We start from the raw sequence: 22,662 nt of genomic DNA, 5'->3' as shown, positions 1-22,662 counted from the left end.
AAAGATTTCAATGAACTGATGCTGATTGAAGTGAATAGAAACAGGAGATCATTGTTCACAGAAACAGCCTCAGTGTATGATGACTGATTTTCATAGACTTAGCCCTTGTCAGCAACGCAAGGAGGTTAAATATTTCAAAGGACTTATGATGGTAAATGCTATCCACATTCAGAGAAAACAACTAAAGAGTCATAATGGAGAGCAAAGAAGACCATTTTCTTTTTTATTTTGTTTTGTTTTGTTTTCTTTCTCATGATTTCTGCCATTCGTTATAATTCTGACATGCAATCTGACTGATATGAACATGTTTTGCATAGGAATGTATGTGTAAAGCCTATATCAGATTGCATGCAGCCTTGGGAAGGGAGGGGGAGAAAATTTAAAACGTATAGAAGTGAACTTTGAAAATTAAAAATAAAAAAGAGAACACCATGAATGGCTTAAAAATACAGTACTGTTTACTCCATGAGAGCAATTATGCTTCTGTCACATACAGAGTACACATGAACATGTCTGGAATGATCAGGACCCCTGCATTACATCATTTGCAGGCCAGTTATTATGCAGAATAGTCATCTGAAGTCCCCATTCAGGGATTACTCCCTCTCATCCCTAAAGATTACAAACACAGAAATCTCCAACTCTTTACTGCAACTGTATTTCTACGGTTTTTTAAAAAATAAAACTCAACCAAATCCAAATTTCGCAAACTGCTAGCCTTCTGACGTAGCCATCTGATGATATTTAGTTTTGGTGGAGTAGTGGGAGGAGCTGAAGTGTGGCCTATCCAGGGATGCTTATTTGTAAATGAATGAATGTATTCTATGTTTCCAGAGCACCATGCAAAGACAGAGCAAGCAGAAGTCTAAACTGATGTGGTGTCTTAATTTTTTCCATTCCTGTGCATCAGAAACAATGACTCCTGAGCAGGAAAGTGACAGAAATTGAAGTTTTCCCTTTTTTTTTTTTTTTTTTGTAAAACTGCCTACCATGCTCATAAAGTCCAGTCTCCTGGGATTGTACTTTTCTCCATGGTTTCACTGGTTTCATTTGGCTGGGGCGACTCTCACCTGCTGTCAGTTTCAGGTATAAACCTCAGGTTTTCACAACTGATGGAGAGAAGAGAGATCCTTGTTGTTATCCTGTCTTTGACCACTCTGCCAAGGTAAGATGGATCCAGGAATACAAGCCAAGAGCTAGCCAAACTATAGTGCCCTCCACTAACTATTGCCAATCTTTGTCCATATCCCCCTTTCCTTTCCCTCCCTCCCTCTTATGCACTCCCTCATCCTCCCACTTACCATCTTTTTTCTCTGCTTGTGTGGGACAAAAGGTCCTTCATGGACCTTCTGGTGACAGGTACCCCAACTGCTACTTAGGAACTTTGGTGCGTCAGCTAGAGAGAGGAAGGTTTGTCCCACTGAAAGAGAAGCAATGTTCCTTTGCAAATAGTTGAGAAAGAAAGGTGATGGAAACAAAATAAAACCCTGTCATGTAGGCACTTTTGTGTTGGAAAGGTATACTAAAAAAAACCAATCATTTTTCTAAAATCCTTACCAGTACATGTCAACTTCCCTAAATCTCTTTATACCAGATATTCTAGCAGCAAACTTAAACATGACAATGAGCCAAAAGAAAAAGAAAGACAATCCAAGAATTCTGAAATTGCAAAATAGGATTTTGCAACAATTAAATCGTTATAATTTTACTGTTTTTACACAACCAACTATATACAATGTATGTATTTGAACAATAAAGTAAAATGTCCCAAAGAAATGTTCTCTTCTCTGGAGGAAAATAAAGCTTATTCAGATATAGGGTCGTTGCTTCACTGCTGGCTGGGTGTTGACAGGGTGGTTCAGGCAAAGATGAAATTTACGAGTTTCCTAGAAGCAGCAGATGGGAAGGTAATGGAGAGGTCCATTAAGTGACAGTCCATCGATGAGTCCATGAAGGCATCGATTCATGTATTTTGATCGTTTGATCTTCCATGTGGTGTTGAAGACTATCCATTTGTTGCCTTTTAAGAAAAGGAAACAGGTCGAAGGAATAAATACTGTGTAAAATGAACCCCGGGAACAACAGAAAGAGCTATAATAATTTTCTATCGCAATTATTTGAAATATTAGTTTCCAAAGCAAACAGAAAGTCCTCGTTAACAACTGGATGTGGCTGAATATAAACTTGGGTTCTCAACCTTATACTATATATTAACATCAATTGCAGCAAGATCGTACAGTTAAGCCCTTAAGGAAACCCAAAGTTCGATGAAAATGAAATCATACTTCAAGAATTTTTATCTGTTGAGAAGAGGAACATATGATAGAATTAGATAAAAAAAGAGCAAAACACCCTTATCTCTTCACCAATAACCAAGAGAATCAAAATCAGCAGAGACTAAATAGCTCCATTAAACGTAATCTGTCAAATTAGGATGTCTTGCAATCGTAGAAATATTCAAAGGAATCACTCATCCCCTAATGGATCAAAGGTGATCTATCCACAGACAATCAACAACACATACATCAAAAATCATCTCTTGAAACCCCCCCAGAAATTATGAGTTCTGAGGACGTAGGCATCCACACATGCCAACCCAAACTTCGACAAAGAACCCCCAAAAGCAAATATCCTTAGGGCCTGTTAGATATCTTCTCCAAAAAGACTTGCTGGGATAGAGAACTGATCACCTCTTGAGAAAACCTATTCCCCTTTGTGTCACCTGGAATTCTGGTGATTTGCTAATTCCACTGTTTGGCATTCTGACACATGGGACTCAGCTTTCTTCCATGTGACTGCCTTTCAAATACTTGAAAACTGCCACAATTCCTGCAGATATCCTCTTTCCCCAGCTAATCATGCCCTCGTCCTCCCTAGATAAGCTGGCAGGGCCTGAAGACCACCAATCATTATGACTACACTTTCTACTTTACCAATGAGCTTCACGCTGCCTTTTGGATGTGTACTTACTGAGGCAAGGTACAGAGAGATGATTGCCTTCCTAGGTCTGGGTATGTTCATTTCTTATTTCAGGAAAGATCGCTCTAGCTCTCTTGTCTGCCATATTACACTACTGACTCAACTGGAGTTTGGAGTGCACTAAAAGGCCAGATTCTTTCAGGAAAATCTCTGCCTAATTATGCCTGCCCCTACTTTGTTAGTGAAGTAGATTTTTTGATCCTTAATTATTTTATTCTAGCAAATAATTTTATACTCCAAAGAGACCAAAGAAGAAGGGAAGAATAGATACGTGCAAAATATTTGTGGTAGCATTTGTTGCTACAGCAAAGAACTGAAGACTGAGGGTGTGTTCATCCATTAGAGAATGACTGAAAACATGGTATATGAAAGGAAGAGAGTGTTGCTGCACAGTACGGAGTTATAAAAGGAAGTGAAATCTAGGAAGGCATATGAGCTGACAGATTAAAGCACAATTACATACACTGACAGCAATGTGGTAAAGAGAAATTCCTCCAAAAGACTTGAGACTCTGGTCAATGCAATGATGAATCAATGAGTCCAGAAGACTAGTAATGAAGCAGGCCTCCATCCTCTTGGTACAGACTATAATTGCAGAATCATACTGTCTTTAGTGATAACAGATGTGTGATTCCCCCCTCTCTTCTATTACCTTAGTCTGTTAGAATGGGGGCGGATTACGTTTTCTTCAGGGTGGATTAGAAGGAAGGATATGAATATTTGGGGGGCAAGTGTAACAAGAAGATACTGATTCCAAAAATTAAAAAAAATGAGCTACAAAACATTTAATTTAAATTTAAATTTAAGAACATCCAGCAAAGAAGAGAATCAAGTTCAGAAAAGGGACATAGACATATGTAAGCCACACAAAATAAATACATACTTTGAAATTACCCAAACTACATATAATAGAGATTCATGTTTCATACACAATTCTCTTTTTCCTCTTTATTCTATCGTTGATAGAAATAGTCATATTGGTTGATGTTTGTCAAATTCTTAGTTAAAGAGACCAAAAATAATTTCATCTTACTAGATTTGACCTAATAACTTTACCATGTGAGATCTTTTGGCATCTGACTGTTAGAAGTGTTAACTGTCTTGGAAAAACATGCCATCTATGCCTAAGTCACTGAGGTATGACTACGACTTCAGTCTTGTCTTTCATCTCCTTGTAAATCCATCTGAACGTATTACTTTCTAGCCACTTTCTTCACTCATTTTGGAAAGGACCGCATGGGAAACTTGGTCAAATGATTGGCTACAATCTAGAGAAAGGATAGCTCCAGCATTCCCCTTCCTGAGCAGTCTAATGACCCTGAGAAGAAGGGAGATGAAATGCACTGTGTGTGACTTTGGGAAAGCTAACACCAGGCGCTGACACTTCCTGCTTTTCTAGCAGTTTTCTAGCCACTCCCTAAATAACATGCTCTATAATTTCTCAGCAACAGAGGTCACCCTCCTTATTCTCCATGTGCAGACTTCGCTCTCTTCCCTTTTGAGAAGATCAGGACACTTGCCCTCCTTTGGTCCTCTCCTGTGCTCCATGATTTTCCCCAAATCCTAGTTTGTGGCCTCACCAGTGACATCTGCCTTATTTTTCCCATCTTGAGAGCTCAACTGTGCCTCGTGCCCTGAAGTCGCCAAGGACAATCAGGTACCTCTGTTAACTGACGCATCTTCCTTTTGAGCAGCTATTTCAGTATAAAATGGATTCTCCTTAGTAAAGAAAACAAAAGTGCAGTAGGAGGGACTGCCTCTCTGCTCTCAGGTAGATTATACAGCTGGAGCCCTAGTCCCGATCCTTGTTTCTTCATCCTCTATTTCCACATTGAGATAAAATCTTTTAAGAAGTTTAAATTGAAGTTAAAGTTTAAATTTAAGAATTTAAGTTAAAATTTAAAAGTGAGAGCCTTTTCTTCTGTTCATCCTCCCTCACAATCAAAGATATTCCAATGAAAAGAATGTAAAGGTATCCTCTAAACTGGTCAAAACAAGGAATATTGACCAGATGATGTGGGGTTGTGACGTTCTGTAGTGTCCTACTCTTCTTGACCCCATCAGGCATTTCACATGGCTTAAAATGGTCCTGCACTACAGAGGAAGAAAGCAGTCTCAGAGAGAAGGCAAGCAGGTGAGGGAGAGGGTGAACTAGCTGTCTCTATGTCTAGCTACTGATTAACATAGCCTCTCCCCTGGCATCAGAGGCCAGCTGGTCTTCTCTAGAGTCTTAAGTCTGCTTAGTGTTGCCTTCTTTCATGCCGTTCCCCTTGCCTTGGAAGCCCTTGTCTGCAGTCTCTGCAGAGTAGAATCCAAAACGCCTCTGAGAATGGTCCAATTCAGTCTCCCTTCCTTTGAATCGATCTAAAACTTAAATGTGCCTGTCTTTCTGTATTATGTGTGTCTATATACTAGAGTTGTTTGTAAGACTCTGCTAAGTTCTATCTCCTATACTCAATCCTAGGTGCACACACAGTATGTATCAATAAAGGATAGATGAGTGGAAAAAACAAAATCACTTAGAGATATCCCACTCTGGCCAGGGCTGCCCACAAGGGGAGGTCTCCTGGTAGAGTTTGGAGCAGGTCTGTGCAACCTGTGGCCCTCGGGCTCTGGAGCTGGATGCAATGAGTCCAAGGACTTCCTCTCCACATTTTCCTCTAAATTTGTCAGTGGCCAAACCTGAAATACTCTGGTAGGTAGCACAGGGCCCATGAACCACAGGTGGGGAAGGCCTGGGTTAGAGGCTCACGCTATGTTGGGGATCTGTTCAAGGGGAATTTTCTTCAGGTGTGAGTTGGCAGACGGAGTCCATAGGTGATCCTGTTCAAATCTGAACCTTTTGTTATCTTGTGAGAGGAAGCAACATGGCACAGTCACAGGGCAGGAAGAGATTTTTAGGTTGGCAGATCCACTTGTTGTGCATTTGGCATAAGTAACATGAAAGGATGTTCCAAACATACCATAATAAATGATAAACAAAAGGTCCTACCTGAGTTGGTGGAGAGAGATGTGCAGGCTGTGGAGCTTCTCCTTGCTCACAGTGGGCTGGGTATTGAGCAGCTCCTCTAGAAGGGAAGCAGGGACAGGGCAGGATGGAAGTTGAATGGGAGTCACAGGGAAGGATTTGATCTCTCCCTTCAGTTCCTTCCTCTGAAAAACAAAGGTGTTATTTGTGTTATTAGTGCCTACCGTTTAGAGACACAGAGAAAAACTGCAGGGGTGAAGGAGGGAGAGAGATAAAATAATGGTACATGTGTGCAAACCCAAGCTTTCTAAATGTGCACAATGTTACCCAGTTATTGACAGGAGGGCCCCCAAACTCAGCAAGTACAATGTTGGTGTTTTGATGGCCCCCAAGTTGTAGCTAATATTTGGATTGCATTTTCATGTTTGTAAAGCACTTGACATGTGGGAACTGATGGAGATTATATGAATTTGCCAAACTCATGATCATCAATATCATCTCCCTTAGATATGAACCAGTAGATGAGGATTTTCCATGAAGCACTTCTGGCATCATAAGCAACTGTTACTTGTACAATGGGTCATCAGGCTTCACCTTTATTTTACTGGGACATTTATTTCAGATGGATGAATTACAGCAATCATCCTCAAACGTATGGAAGTCCTCTAAAGACATAGCAGGAAGACCCCATACAGAGTGAGCCTTGGGCGTGCCATGGCCCAAAGCAAAGGATGCCTGGGACCTCTGGCCTCTGAACAGAAACATTCAGGAGCAGTTTTCTGGATTGGGTTTCATTCCAGATCTCCTGAGCAGGATAAATTCCAGAACCTGCCACTTGTTGGGGGCCTAAAGATCTTTCCATCACAACACCTCTTCCTCTTGGGACATTAACTAACTACAAACTGGCAGCTACAGAGGGAACATGATTCTGCTGGCTAAGGCTCTGCAGCATGACCACGTGACCTGTCCTGGGGAGGGTATTCTGCCCCATGAGGGAGCTCAGGTCAGGGGGCATTACCTTGCTCATCTTGCCTTGCTGCAGCTCAGCCTGAGCTTCTGCCAACTCCAGCTTCAACTGGGACACTTCCCGGTGGTGTTTTTCCTCCTGTGTCCTAAGGATGGACAGAAGAATATCAAGTAAAAATGGCATTTCTATGCTGATCTGCAACTGGTTTTGGCTATAAAGCAATCTATGTCCAGTCTAGAAGTGATGGCACCTGGTATTGTATTTTGCATCTTTCTTAATGTCATGTATACAAGACGTACAGTGATGTTCCAGAGCACTAGGGATTTATGAGCACACAGACTCCAAAAAAACACTTAAGCACAGATGTTTGATAACTACATGTTTCTGATAAATCTGCCTGATGATCCTCACCTTGTGCTGTCTGCACTAGTCACAGACACCATATGTGTTTCAAGGGTGATTTACTGTACCCTTTCTAGTTACCCTCAAGTGTGCCACCAAGGCATTTTTATGCTGGCATAAACACTGCCTATCCCTTACATCAGCTAAAAGCTTCTTTTCGAAGTTGACCTAGAAAGGGAGCCAAACTGAACCTGAGCCCCTCCTGTTCCTACCCATGCTCCCGGTGCTGATTAGAGATCAAGTCCAAGGGAAAACATGGTCTAACCAGGAAAGACTGCATTGGTAATGACCCAGACTGCATTGGCAATGACCCAGACATGAAAAGACATTGTGCCTGTGTCTCTGGCTTCTGGACCTCAGGAGATACTGGAATGTAATAATAATAATACCACGAATGGCTACATTTCTTCAACACCTACTATGGGCCAGGAACTGTGCAGAAGACTTTACAATGATCATCTCATATGATCGTCACAACAACCTTGTTGGAACAGATGCTATCAACATCCCCATTTTAAGAGTCGAGACAGCTGAGACAGACAGAGGGTGAAGGTTTAGAGCACTAAGTGCCTGAAGCCAGATTTGAATTCTGGAGTCGGAGCCCAGACAAGTCCCAGTGGGGCAATACTTACAGCAGCCTATGTGTGTCTGCCTGGAGATTCTTAGCCAGCTGCTCCTTGGCCTGCAGTTCTTTCTTCAGTTCAATGAGTTCCAAGGTGGCAGCTTTGTAATGCAGCTTGTTGTGAACGGCTTTGATATTACTTGCTGCCACCTGTGGCAAGGGGAAGCAAGAGTCAGGCCAAGAAGCCTATTAAGTTGCATTTTCTGTGAAATGAACAGGCAAATAAGCAGACCTTTTTACTTCTGGTGTAGACAAAAAGGCCTTTCAATAGTACTCCTTGAAAGATGCTGAGAAAGCCTTTGACACTACCATCTCTGTGATATGTCTTTCCACATCTGGCAACGACCAAAACCACATAGCCCCTGGTGAGAGCTGTTCTGAGATTCAGAGGCAGCAGGAGTAGCCACATCCACCCACATCCACCTGAGCAACCACATACCTGCTCCTTGAGGCTGTGAACATTGGCCTTCTCAGTCTTTAACGCCCTCATGAATGCCTGAATCCGCTGGTTGATTTGCTGGTCTTCCTCTACTTTTTTCTGGAGAACCACCTTGACCTAGACAACAGGAAGGCAGAGGGGTGGCACATTGTCCTGTCAAGTGTCTGGGAAACCACAGTTAGTGTAAAAAGTAGAACTAGTGTTGGGTGACAGCATTGCCACAAGAGCAGACCTTAGAGTGGGGGCTGTATGCTCTTCTAGGCACTAGCTCCAAGCAGGACCATGCACATTCCAACGTGCCACTTAAAAGCAAGCCACAGAGTTTTGAGTTTCTGTGAAGAGACTAAAATACTTTTCCAGAGAAACTAGGTAAAAATGGACTACAGAGATTGCAGAATGTGGAGTATTTAGTGGTGTTTCTTAGCCTTCTCAAGCAAGCATGGTCTCTAGTGGGCTCCCTGGCCAAGTCCCTGATAAAGGCAGCCTGAGTGATAGGGGGCAGAGTCAAAATGACAGAGTAGAAAGAAGAAGCTGTGGAAGCGCCCCACATAGCCCATAAAATACTTGCAAGTATGACTAAACAAATTCTGGAGCAGCAGAAACCATAAAAGGACAGAGAATTGCAGCCCAAGACAGCCTGGAAAGCCACCAGGAAAGTGTTATCACAGAAGATGCAGAGTAGCACACAGCCCAGGGTGGACGGCATGATGGGGCAGGGACGAGATATGGAAGAGGTTTCAGGGAGCCACCAGCTGCAGCATTTTCCAAATTGCTCAATCCACAAATGACAAAGACAGTTTCAAAGGTCATGAAAAAGCTCCTTTGCCAAGGAGAAAGGAATGTGGAATGCTTTACAAAGCAGAATTAGCCTAATGGAAAAGGAGGTTCAGAAGCTCACTGAAGAAAATAGTTGCATAATCATTAGAATGGAGCAGATGGAAGTGAATGAGTGTATGGGAAACCAAGAAATTACAAAACAAATCCAAAAGAATGAAAAAATAGTAGATAATTTGAAATATCTCACTGGAAAAACAACTGACCTGGAAAACAGATCCAGAAGAGACAATTTAAAACGTATGGACTACCGGAAATGCATGAACAAAAGAAGAGCCTAGACAGCATTTTTCATGAAATTATCGAGGAAAACTGCCTTGATATTCTAGAACCAGAGGGTAAAATAAAAAATTGAGAGAAACCACCAATCACTTCCTGAAAGAGATCCGAAAAGAGAAACTGCTAGGAATACTTCAGCCAAATTTCAGAGTTCCTAGGTCGAGGAGAAAGTGTTGCAAGCACCTAGAAAGAAACAATTCGAGTATGGTGGAAATACAGTCAGCATAACAGAAGATCTAACACCTTCTACATTAAGGGATCAAAGGGCTTGGAATATAATATTCCAGAATTCAAGAGAATTAGGATTAAAACCAAGAATCACCTAAAGGGCAAAACTGAGGATAATATTTCAGTGGAAAAAAATGGGTATTCAATGAAATAGAGGATTTTCAAGCCTTTTAGATGAAAAGACCAGAAATGAATAGAAAATCTGAATTTTAAACACAGGAATCAAGACAAACATGCAAAGGTAAACAGAAAACAGAAATCACAAGGCACATTCTAAAGTTCAAATCATTACATTCTTACATGGAAAGATAATATTTGTAACTCTTGAGACTTTTCTCAGTATTTGTGTAGTTGTACAGATTGTGCCACACATACTCACACTTGTCTGGAGAGAGAGAGAGAGAGAGAGAGTGAGAGAGAGAGAGAGAGAGAGAGAGAGAGAGAGAGAGAGAGAGAGAGAGAACAGGGTGAATTGAATAAGAAGGGATGATATCTATAGAAATAAAATTAAGAGGTGAGATAGGAATATATTGGGAGGAGAAAGGGAGAAATGATATGGGGGAAATTATCTCACATAAAAGAGGTAAAAATATATTTTTTCAATTGAGAAGAAAAGGGAGGAAGTTGAGAGGGAAAAAGTGAAGCTTACTCTCTTTATATTAAGCTTCAGGAGGGAATAACATGCTCCCTCAATTTGGTATGAAAATCTATCTTACACTACAGGAAAGTAGAGGAGAAGGTGATAAGTGGGGTGTGGGGCGATGATAGAATGGGGGACAAATGAGCGCGGGGATATGTGGGGGGATGATAAAAGGAAGGGCAGATGGAAGGAGGGAGTAACTAGAAGTAAACTCTTTTGGGGAGAGACAAGGTCAAAAGAGAGAATAGAATAAATAGGGGGCAGGGTGGATGGAGGGAAATATAGTTAGTCTTACACAGCATGACTATTATGGAAGTCTTTTGCAAAACTATACACATATAGCCTATATTGAATTGCTTTCCTTCTCAGTGTGGATGGGTGGGGAGGGAGGAAGGGAGAGAAGATGGAACTCAAAGCTTTAGGAAGGAATGTTGAGAACTGTTTGGCATATAACTGGGAAATAAGAAATATAGTTAATGTTATATAGAAATCTATCTTGCCCTACCAGAAAAGAGAGAAGATGGGGATAAGTGAAGGGAGGGGTGCGATAGAAGGGAGGGCATATTGAGGGAAAGGGCAATCAGAATACCAAGTATTATGGGATGGGGGAGGGGAGAGATGAGGAGAAAATTTGGAACTCAAAACATTGTGGAAATGAATGTTGACAACTAAAATTAATAAAAAAAACTTAAAAAAAATATATGTGTAGTGCAATTTTTCCCAGAAGAAATTTCCAAACTACGGAGCTAAGAAAAGACCTTTAGCAATGGCCAAGACAATAGCACCTTTCTAAGTAAAATAAAAAGAAGAACAAGAAGAAGAAACAAAGAAGGAAACAAATTCATGAGTCACTCATCTTGTTGATTTAGTCCCGGAGGTTAAAGTTGTGCCTTAATAAAACCTTGTTGAGTAAAATTACCATATATACTATAACCTTATGAAACAAGGAAAAACGTTCTCGTTTTCACTGTGGAAATTCTATCTCCACAAGGATAGATAGGAAGAAATAGTAATTCTACTCATGCCTCACAGTCAAATTGTTTCCCTCCAAACTATTCTTAAAGAAAAATGTGTTTTGATTTGAAGATCCAGGTGAACCAACCCACTAGCATAAAGCTCCAAATACCTTCAGGTTCAACTCTACTAAATCGGCTTCTCTCTTCATTGAAGTCATTTCCAAGACATTGTTTTTCTCCTGAAGGGCTTCATTGGCCTGTTCCAAAATGTTAACCTTTTCCTGCTCCTGATGTAATTGCAGAGTCAAATTCTTATTGATATCCTTCAGGCGCTGTATTTGCCTTTTGAAGCCTCTTGGCTCTTGGAGCTGGGGAGAAATTACGGTACAGGCTCCCTGTGATCTGAGCTAGTTGGACACTTTAGTGAGTAAAATATTTTGATGAATACTTATCAGGCAGAGTAATGTTCCAGGAAATAGACCACACCAATAAAATATGTGACAGATGTACAGAAGTTGTATCCATAGAGTTGTACTCAACACGACATCCCAAGAAACCAGCTTCAACCATCACAAAACCCAATCACTAGCCTGTACATTATTGCAGTCCCCACAGTCACCAGCCCATCTTTCCTGCCATTTCTCACACTCCGTTTCTGTAGCATCCCTTAACATCTCCCCCAAGAAGCAGCAGAGACAACCACCTCATCTTCCAGGTCCATCACTTTCTCCTGGTACTCTTCCAGCCTGCCCTGCAGCTCCTCATGTTGGGTCTGCAGCTCGCTGAAGGACTGCTCCCGGATGTGCAGAGTGTCCTGGACCAGGGTGATCTGTCTCATGAGATCCAGGTTCTTCTGCTGCAAGGCATCCAATAGCGAGTCTCGCTGAGGCATAGTCACCTTTCCCTGTGAGAAATCAACTCCATAAGTCACCTCCATCCAACACAACAATTCCAGTGTTCACTTGTCCTTTCTTGGGCTGCTGTTTGATTGCTAACCATTTAATATCATGTAAACCTCGAGAAAGGGCAGAGCCTGAACTAATTGACTAGAGGTAGCCCCTTGGTCTCACAGATATCTCTTCTCTACTCTCTACTTCTCTACTCCCAGAATTCCCTTTACTGTGTCAACAAGGCAAGATGAAGTAGACCAGAGCATTCTGCTATTAATGACTACCAAGGACAAAGCTCCTCAAGAGAAGGCACTATCGTAAATATATATTTCATGGACATATGCTATGTTATGTCATTTTCATGGTAAAGAAAACAGATATCCTGGGTCATATTTCAATTAATTGTTTGTCTCCTCTCTTGTCTTACTGTATTTACCACTCATTCAGTTAAGAAAATTCTTTTGCATATTATGGTTAAACATTTATGGAAATCATAAATCTGAGTCCTGCATCAGGATTGTTCTAGCATGTGTTAAAGCCTTCTCATTCTTTTGAGCACACAATCCGAATTTACATTCCTGCTCCTTAGATATGCATGTTCTCTATCTTTGGCCAGCCTGAAGGGAAGAAACAATGTGAATTAAATGCCACCTAGCCTGTTTGCCTCTTTTAACCCAACTTTCAGGCAAACAATGTTTAAAACACAAACCAAAAACAGACAAATATTTGAGTGCTGACTATCATGTCTTAGGAGTACACATCTCATGCCTAATTTTCTGGTTTTCTCACACTAAATCTGGTCTTGTCAGTGTAGAGAATTGCATGTATATGAGCTAGGTCGAGCTCACTGGAAATGTGTATTACAGAATTTTCTGCGGAATACAGCAGTGAAGTGACTTCCTCAAGTTCACACAACCAGGAAGTGTCTGAGGTAAGATTGGAACTTAGGTGTTCCTGGGGCAGCTTGGTTGAACAAAATATAGAACCCTGGACTTCGAGTGATGAAGAAATGATTTCATATCTATCCACACACAGGTCTGCCAGAGTCTGACTCCAACATGAAAAGGGTTTTATTCTCTTTCTCCTGACACCATGAGGACACAGGTGGACCCATTGGATTGTGCCCATGCGAGCTTCACTACATGGCCATCGCAGTTGCCAGTCACACTTCTTTGTGGCTGATCTGTGGGAAAGCTGCTTCCCACTTTCCTACCCTATTGCTCTCTATGTTTTCAGGCTGTGGACTCTACTGTGCTCCTTGTATTGTAGCCATACATCAACACTGGAAGAATACTGGTATTCACAAAGGGTTCTTTGGATGGAGGAGAAAAGGTCCCCAAAACCAACCAATGATTTCTAAAGGAATAAGAATTAAAGGGTTAGAAAAAGGAATACACTGGGAGAAAGGGAAAGGGAAAGGTACAATGAGGTAAATTATCTCACAACAAAGAATAAAGAATGAACTATAACAGTTGAGGGGAAGATGGAGGAGGTGGGAAACCTTAATCTTGAACCTTCACCGTGAACCTTATTCTCCTCTGTACTGACTCAAGCAAGGAATGGCACCAGAAGGAATAACTCAGTTATGTATAGAAATCCATCTCACACTGTTGGAAAATTGAACGGGGAAGGGCTAGGAGAAGGGGGTGCTTCTCATTGAAGAGAGAGAGGTGGAGGCAGGAATCAGAAGCAGTTCATGTTCAAGGAGGGATAAATGTTACACACACTCCTCCAAGCTTGGTTATAAAAAGATGAAGGGGCCTTTTAGTCGTTACAGAAAACACTGGACTAGGTGGTGACGGGGGGATGGACACAGTCTATCTAAAAAGCCTGATTTTGGGGGAAGAGAAATTTCATAATTTGTTAGGTTTGGAAAGTTCTCGGGGAAATCCTTATTTGGTGGAGAGATTTTGAAAATCATACAAGATTTGGTACTTTGACATTTGGCATTGGAGTACCATGAATGAGGAAATTGAGTCTTAAGAAAATTTTGTTTTGGTGGAAGAACAAGAAAAGCATCCTTTAGAAAGATTCATTTTTCTGTATTTGGGTCACCAAACAGGAGAAATAGCATACACTTCCATAAGAAAAATAAGGGTATGAAGGCTGCATGGTAATTTTAAATTGTGTCAAGATCAAGTTTGTAGCAGAATTGACAAAAGATAGAAGATTTCTACATAAAGACGGCAAGAAGTTCCTTTTTTGAAGATGACTTAGATGAGCATGCAGATCAGAAATCTGCCTCAGACTGTGTCTCCCCCAACCCCTAGACTGCTGTGTGAGATGAGACTTCTAAATGTGCAATTATATTTTATCTTTTTCTTTTGGGTCTCTATATCTGTCCTTACCAAAGGGACTGCCCCTTTGACTTATTAATGCGTTGATCATCATCTTCTCTTTCCCTCTTTCTATATTTGTTGAGAACAATCTATTCTTGCTTAAAAGGGAGATGGATGGAAGGAAGGTTGTGTATGGAAAAGAGAGTGAGATAGCATTCATCAGAATGGAGACAGATGTGGAAAAAAGATTTGAATACATAAAAGAGGATGAATTGGGAGGAATGAGTACAATTTTTCTCTCCACAGAAATTACGTAATATATGAAATGAAACCAAAAGGGATCCATACAGGCCAGAGAGTTTTGACTTGCAAGAAATACAGGAAAATAAACTAACTGTAGGAGACACTATCAAAGTGAATTAGTGCTAGATTATTTTCTAGCAGAGGAAGAGGGAAATTTGAGCAATATCATGGAGAAATCATTTCCCTAAGTTCAGAATAGCCATCAGTAGAATGGGAGGCATAAGGAAGGAGTTATGTTTCACAGAGAAGGTAACACACAAAGCAAAGGTCCAACTGGTCTGGAACTTGTTTTGAGGTTAGAAGGCAGCTAAGTAGAATAAATGTGAAGTGTAGCTTGGAATTCTCATGAATAAGAAGCTAAGAAATGTTGATTTCTCTTCTAGGAAAGCTAAAGGTTCATTTTCACGGTCATCCCATACCTACAGGTATGGGAAGGGAGAACATGGTATTGGAAACTATACACCCTGTATTACCTAGTCAATGAGGTCCTAGGGGACAGACTTTGTAGTCAGGTAAAGGTTTTTAAGGCTTACTTTTGTTTCTGGAGGCTGTTGTATTCACCCCTCCAGAGTGTGAATAAATTATTTCTCATGGTCTTGCCTCAGAAGCTGGTGTTTGGCTGAGGTCATCAATGGGCTGGGCCCGTTATCCCTGGGCCCAAATGTCAGCTACCCTTACAAGCCTAGCCCTCCATTGTCTTACCTCCAGGGAACCTTCAACTACTGCCCATTCTTCATGCTAGCAAAATGCTTTTTTATTGGTTTCTGCTGTCCTGATGCCAACTTATTGGTCACGCCCTTCAAGACCCTCCATAAATCCATTCTCCACTCACCCCAGACTACTGGAGCATGCCTAGATCCCTACCACAGTCTTTCTGAATATAAGACCCAACTTGCCTCCATGATAGTGCTCAGATTCCATCTGGACCTTATCACCAGGGTTCAGTTTCTAACTGGTCCATGTGTAAGTCACAAATGTACATGTCCCTAACCAGTCTACCCCAAATGGAAGACCTATAATCAACTTTTTCTCTGGCTGTCAAAGAAGGCTTGGTTCAGTTTATCTGGGAAGGGCAGGGGTTTGCTATTTCAGGTTCCGACCACCCCCAAACCTCAACACAATGACTTGCCCAAGGTCACATAGCAACGAAGAGTCCAGTGCAGGATTTCAACCTGGCTATTATTGCTTCTATAATGAAAAGTTTCTAACAGCACTTACATGCTGCTTTAAGGTTTACACAGCATTTTCTGGAGCTAATCTCCTTCTTTCCTCCACATATTCCTAGCACTTAGAAGCTATGACTGTTTTTGAACAGATTTTTCTTTGACATACTAGGAAATGGTGGCTGAGAGATCTCAGGGGCCCGTACCAGGTTGGAAGGGGGAGATGGGTCCTCCCACCCGGGAGGTTGCCTCACCACTTCTGGGCCAGCTGAAGAGAACCAGGCAGGCCTGGGCTGAAGCAGGCCCAGGGACCAGGGTGAGGGCCTCTCAAGTGACCCCCGAGGCAAGGAGACAAGAAAGGCAGGAAAGTCCTTGTGATTCTGAGTGTTGAGCCACTGGCAATCTGCTGTACTAAGGGCGCTACACTGGGGAAGGGGGAAGGTAGGTCCCTGGGACCTCCATGGTCTCACCCGATCTGTGTTCCCTGAGTGCCAGGGATGGAGGGCACAGGGCCAGGCAAGGTAGCTGCTGTGTCCAGCGATGCCATGGCAGAACGCCCCGCTACACTGTTTCCAGATGTGCACGGCACAGCCGACCAGCAGCACGACAGCCAAAGCGCACAGCAGCTCCCAGACTAGTGTTGGCCACTCTCCTGGCCCCTTGTCCCACCAATTGGCCTCCCACCACCCCTCCTCCCACCGTAACGCCCCCAAATTTCCCATCCCCCACCACATAACACCCTGGAAGCACACTGCCTCCCACTAAGGCTTGTGCTCCCACTCAGTCTCCGGCCCCCTTGGCAGCTTCAGGGTCACCAGGGTACTTGAAGGACCTCCAATCCACCTCCTCTGTGGATCCTGAAGACAACTGAGGGCTCCCAGTGAACCGTGCACAAACGGGAACCAGGCAACCAACGAACGTTCCAAGTTCCCCAAGACACAGGCTCAACCTAGGCACTGGAATGCCAGAGCCTATATGCCCTTGAGCCCCGCCCCCTCAGTTCTAAGGATGGGGCATCTTAACTGATCTAATCACTCCTACCCCTTGAATGGATTGGAGACAGTTCTGCCCCACCCAGTCCAATGGACTTCACTGAACCAGCCCCAGTGTCCCCAGTCAACCACAACTACCAACCCGAGGGACCTGGCCACACAGGAGCCTCCTTCCTCACCCCCAGGGGTCCCTCAGTCAACTGAGCCCCCAGTTGAATTCTCTAGGACCACCGAAGACAGGTCAGATCTGGTCAGATTTTCCCACGTCCTAACCCTCCTAAGGCATGATGACAATCTCTGTACACCTCCCTTGAGTCCAACTTCTTGACCCCCTCAGGGTTACCCAAGCAGGGTTCTGCAGCAGCAGTATCCTCATCAGGAACACCACCATCACTAGACAAAGGTGCTAGAGGAGGTTGGAAGAAGCTCACATTTGGAAATGGGGACTCAGGGATGATTCCCTGGTCAGACCTCTCTTAATCAGGGTGCTTCTCTTTTCATTCCTTATTTATCCTCTATATAGTTTGCTTTGCATATCGTTATTTGCATGTAGTCTCCTCTGGTAGAATGTGAGCTACATTCATGGCAGGCAATGTCTTTGGTCTTTTTTTGTTTTCCCAGTGCATCACCCATTACATGCTGGGTCATCTCCAGTCATCCTGATGAACATTTGGTCACTGGACCCAGAAGGCTCAGCTGGAGAAAGGGAGGTTGGTGAGGCGGTACACCCTAACCTCGCTCAAAACATAGTCAACTGCAAGTCATGTCAACTTTACTCTGATGACATGGTCTTCTTCAAAATCTAAGGACAAACACAGACCTATGAGTAGACGTAGATGCTTGAATAGGGATGCAGCTAGCTGGGTACCTCAGTTCATCTTTTCGATTTTGTAGACCCCTACCTTCTCCTCTCCAAAGGAAGGTAAATTTGAATGGCCAGAGGGCCACCAATAAACGTGGGGTTAATTGGCTATATTTCTTTCTTTCTTTCTCTTTCTTTCTTTTGTTCTCTCTTTCTACCTTTCTTCCTTCCTTCCTTCCATTCTTTCTTTTCCTCTTTCTTCATTTCTCTTTTTTTTATTCCTTCCTTCCTTCCTTTCTGTCTCTCTGTCTGTCTGTCTGTCTTACTTTCTGTCTTTCTTTCACTTTCCTTCTTTTCTTGCTTCCTTCCCTCCTTCCTTAAATTCTTCCTTCTTTTCTTCTTTCTTTCCTTCCTTCCGTCTCTGTCTCTCTGTCTTTCTCTCTCTCTCTTCCCAAACCTTAAAGCAAGTACACTCATACATGGCACACCAATATGTCCCTGACCAAACTCCACTTAATATTTTTCTGAACCTTCTTGGTTTAAATGATTATCAGTAGTCACTGTTGCTCTTTCCCTCCAGTCGTATTTACTCATATTTTTTTCTTTTGATCATTACAATGGCCATTCCCTGATTATTTCTTAAAGAGTTCTATTCATTAAACATGCATAATCACTCTCTAAGAGAATTCCAGAATAGGACTTAGCAGAAAAAAACAACATCTCCCACTGCATCCCGGCCCATCTCCAGTTATCATGATTAATATCTTGTCACTGGATCCAGAAGGCTTAGGAGGAAAATACGAGGCTGGTGACCTTGCACAGCCCTCCCTCACTCAAAACAATGTCTAGTGCAAATCACGTTATCATTTCTCTGATGTCCTTCAGAGGCCTTGGAGTCCAAGTCCTTCCCAAACAAAGGAAGAATACAACAGGTAGAGTTTCAATAGGAGCCTCAGTTGTGTGGAAGAAGGTGCAGTAAGACTGCCAAAGAGACTTAGGGGGATTCTGTTTTAGATAGCTTGATCCATGGTTGGCCAAGGTGGGAGAGTACCAACTCTTGGGAGCATCTTTAGAGCTAAGTAGATTAATGTTTGGTAGTATTCACTTGTCATTGCAAGTGATCCTGGGAGTTGCACTTAAGGACCTCATTTAAAGCTTATTCAATTTTTTTATGAAGATGGGACTAAGTATTTCATTTTCTCTCCTGTTGATCTGATCTGTTTACATTTATATATATATTCATGTCTTTCTCTAAAATGGTTTCATACATTGGCACGTTATTAAGCATAATATCTCCTTTAAATTGCTTCAATTTTACATTAATTAGTTATAAAGATATCTTTACATTTTGTTTTTTACATATTTATCTTCAAATATATCCATCTCCCACGAAGAGACTTCCCTTAAAATAAAAGATTTTAGAATGTGTAGCACAACTAGCCAATACATCAAAAAGTTTTTACATTAAATCAATATTCCATACTGATAGACCCTTAATATTTCAAGGGAAGGAGGGAAATAAATTTTGATATCTCTTCTAAATGGATAAAGAGTTCATTAGACTTTCAGAGCATTCAGTTAAATTTCTATAGCAGTTCTTGACATTCATACAGTTCAATGATTGTGGACCTTGTTGAAGTGGTTCTTCATATGTCAATTTCTATTTAATCTTGTGTCTTCCCATGTAAAGGAGGATGATCAGAGAGTTTATGAACGATAAGGTGGGGCATTTAGCCACATTCCTAGCCTAATTCCTCAGGCTTCTCAAAGAGGTTCAAGGCAAAGTCCTGGGTAACTGTGTCCTTCAGTTAGGCTGAGCAGAGAAGAAGTGGAACTTCTATCAGGGTAGTAGCTTACTCATGTAGTTGGAAGTGCATGTGTTCTCTGTGAGTGCTTGCAGAAGTGTCTGTGTTCTCTGGGAGTGTGCTGGACACTGTCTGACTTTCTTTTGGCCCTCCTATAGACACCAAGAAAGGGCTTGTGTCCCCTCCACCATCTGTTGGGATGGTGCTGGGAGCAGTGAAGGACAAGGCAGCTGAACCTTCCTCTGCTGCTGCCTGAGTATCCCATGCCACTAGTGTGGCCTTTCAAAGCTCTCTAGATCCTTGGCTGACTGTGGACTCTACTGGAGTCAAGAAGCATGGGAGGTTTATGGGAGAAATCAGCATCACTCTGGAGGATCTCTTAGGTGAAACTGAAGTTTTTTTGGGAAAATCCGCTGGTCCACTGGGTGTCTCAGATCTGAGCCCATTTGTGATCATGGCCACAATGAGAAGTGTACACAGAACGGTAGCTGAGCCTACAGGGATTTGAAATAGAATCTCTGACTGTGGAGCTCATCATGGGGATGCTGGTAGACTCTGCTGATTTGCTGGTAACATCAGACTCCCTAAGCCCATGAAATGTGCTCCTGGAAGAGAATGCTACAAGCAGAGGAGTTGGTTAGTTTATGCGGGCAGGTTTGGTGTTATTGTCACAGGGATATCCATTTTCTCTCAGTGGGATAATACCCAATCTCCTGCGCTACACTTTCCTCCCCCATGCACATCATGGGCACTTCCTCCCGTAGAGCACTCTCATCAGCCCTGCTCAGGCCTTGAAACTATGCTCTAGCCATTTCTTTTCAAGCCTCCTTACTTCCTTGATGCCCACAAAAAAGACTGGTCTTGAAAGATTCAAGCTTAGTCTCCAGAAATTCAGCCTTGGCCTACCATGGTCCCCATAGGTGCATCACTCTCCTCATATATTTTTTCATCGAATCCAAGCTCATGCTTCATCTCACTCTCTCCTTTACCGTACACGGGTACACTTTCATCCCCCAGATCCTCTCCAGGTCTGGAAATTTGACCCAATCCTCTCTCTCATACTTCTCTAATGTCATGTGTCCATGTACTCCACTTGTTCCCCAGGTACCATTCCTTCATGATGAGGCACTCAGTTGCCTCTCACTGGTTACCACTCCTTTCTAGGCCTTGTCTCCCCCATTAGATGCAAATTCCTTGAAGGCTGGCTGCCTGAGGAGCTCCATTTCACACTGTTTCCCTATCTTTGCTGATATAAGCTGTGACCTTTGACAATGCAGAGATCAAGTTCCCAACAAGACCAGTGCGGACTGCTAGGGCAGTTTGACCATCCAGGGTAGAAATGCTTTTGACTTTCAAGCCCGTGGGTAGTTTTCTGTGGTGCTGGAACAGTGACTTCAGCAAGCATTTTGAAAAGAAAACTAGCAGCACTGGTGCCTCTTTCAAGCAATTGCTCCCTTGGCCCAGTGGATAGTGCTTGGTCAGAGGGTGTCCACAGGACTAGTGCCATGTGTTAAGGGGTTTTCTGAAGGGCAAAACAAGGTGGGATGGGTCCTGCTGGGTTGTGTCCGTGAGATGGCACCTTTGGAATCCTGGTCCTCCTCCAGCCCTGAGATCAGAGTGAAATCTGATAGAGTAACTGTGTTAGTGACCTTGATTGCAGTACAAGACAATGGATGCTTTGTGTCAATCTCCCATGGGGCTTTGGTGATTTTAAATGAACTTTGAATTTCAAAGAGGATGGTCTGGGTCACAGCAGACACACTTGAACCTCATCTCATATGGACAGGAGTCACTGTAGTTCCCCCTCCTACCCACTGCCAATTGGAAGAAGGGTATATATCTCTGGCAGTCAGAATGGCCTCAGTACTTTTTGGAGTCTCCTCTGCAATTGTAGGAGGAGGTATGGCTGAGCTCAATTCAGCTGCTGTGTTGAGCCCTGGAGGAATTGAGTTGATACTTGTTATTGTCCTGCATGTAATCATGCTCTCTGTAGTCAGAGGAACCTCTGAGCTCCCTTCTGTCTGCTTGTGAAACAATATGAGCATCAGTCACCACAAAAGTTGAGCCTGCCATGGTGATCAATGAACCTCCAGGATTAGTGTTTGAGAACAGTTATCTTCAGTAGAAGTGGTAGTCTATGGTTCAGTTGTGCTTTTGTCTGACACTCTACTTGGAATCTCGGGGCTGAGAGTGACCACAGGACAGAGAGGGCCAATATCTGGGATTTTGGTGATAAAGGTGATATCCGGCCTTGGGACAGTTGAGCTGATGTTCACCGTGGTGAGATAACTGGCTTCAGCTTCAGTAGATGAGGGGGAAACTGTGCTTTGTCCAGGGAAAACCATGCAAGTGGTGCTGGTAGTAAGAAGCAGTGCTGAGTTCACTTGAGATTCTGTGCTGTGCCCTGTAAGAGTCATAGCGATATCCCCAGCCTTCTTCTTCAATGGAGACTGGAGATTTTTTGTTGCAATCACCAGTGGAAGTAAGCCACGAGTGGTACCTAACCCCCTTGGTACTTCTCCCATAAAAGCAGCTGAGGACATAGGAGATACAGGTAAAGGAGTGATCAGTGAAGCACCTGTGCTACTTTCTCCCACTGTACCCAGAAGCTCTTGGTTGGGAGGGGACTCGAGATAAAAAGACACCATATCTGTGACCCTGCTGCTGAGGATGACACTTGGGCTTTCAGTTCCAGGAATATTTAAGCTCATAGCCTTAGACTTGTAAGTATCCTCAGAGATGGTGACTGTAGACAAAGGAGAGAAGGTCTGGGGCAAAGTAGACATAATATCTACCAATCCTGTTGACATATGTGGCTTCAGTAGAGGTCAAGAACCAGGGAACCTCTGTTTTTATTTCAGACAGAGCCCCAGCAATGCTGGTGATGGAGATAGCAGGTGCTGGTGAAGTGAATACCAAGGATGAGTCTGATTCTCCTTCAAGCCTGACCCAGGACGTACTTGGAGAGTGGCAAGGAGTACTGTAGCCAGCTAACTCTGCCCTAGACCCTCACAAAGGAGTTGAGATGTAGTGAGCTGTACTCTCAGCCAGAAGAAACATCCCTGGGATGAGTGTGCCAGCCTGTGATGCTGCAGTGCTACATGATCTGATGGT

General features: G+C 42.8%; 1 protein-coding gene across 6 annotated transcripts in view; it reads right to left on the bottom strand.

Moving 5' to 3' along the window:
* Positions 1-1,689: 1,689 nt before the first annotated feature.
* LOC140524856 (golgin subfamily A member 3-like) overlaps positions 1,690-22,662 on the bottom strand; it is a 65,119-nt gene continuing 44,146 nt past the window's right edge. For 5 of the 6 annotated variants that reach the window (XM_072639705.1, XM_072639708.1, XM_072639707.1 and 2 more), the window contains 7 exons: positions 12,018-12,218; positions 11,485-11,682; positions 8,378-8,494; positions 7,949-8,088; positions 6,966-7,059; positions 5,972-6,132; positions 1,690-2,020 (listed from right to left, as the gene is read on the bottom strand). In XM_072639705.1, coding sequence (XP_072495806.1) covers positions 1,924-2,020; positions 5,972-6,132; positions 6,966-7,059; positions 7,949-8,088; positions 8,378-8,494; positions 11,485-11,682; positions 12,018-12,218 — 1,008 coding nt within the window. In that variant the 3' untranslated portion in view covers positions 1,690-1,923. The remainder of the gene's footprint in view (positions 2,021-5,971; positions 6,133-6,965; positions 7,060-7,948; positions 8,089-8,377; positions 8,495-11,484; positions 11,683-12,017; positions 12,219-22,662) is intronic. The other variant, XM_072639710.1, reaches the window with a different exon arrangement.

The sequence above is a fragment of the Notamacropus eugenii genome, chromosome 2, assembly GCF_028372415.1.
Source record: "Notamacropus eugenii isolate mMacEug1 chromosome 2, mMacEug1.pri_v2, whole genome shotgun sequence".
NCBI lineage: Eukaryota > Metazoa > Chordata > Mammalia > Diprotodontia > Macropodidae > Notamacropus > Notamacropus eugenii.
The sequence above is the reverse complement of the archived record's forward strand: the minus strand, read 5'-3'. Positions and strand labels throughout refer to the sequence as shown.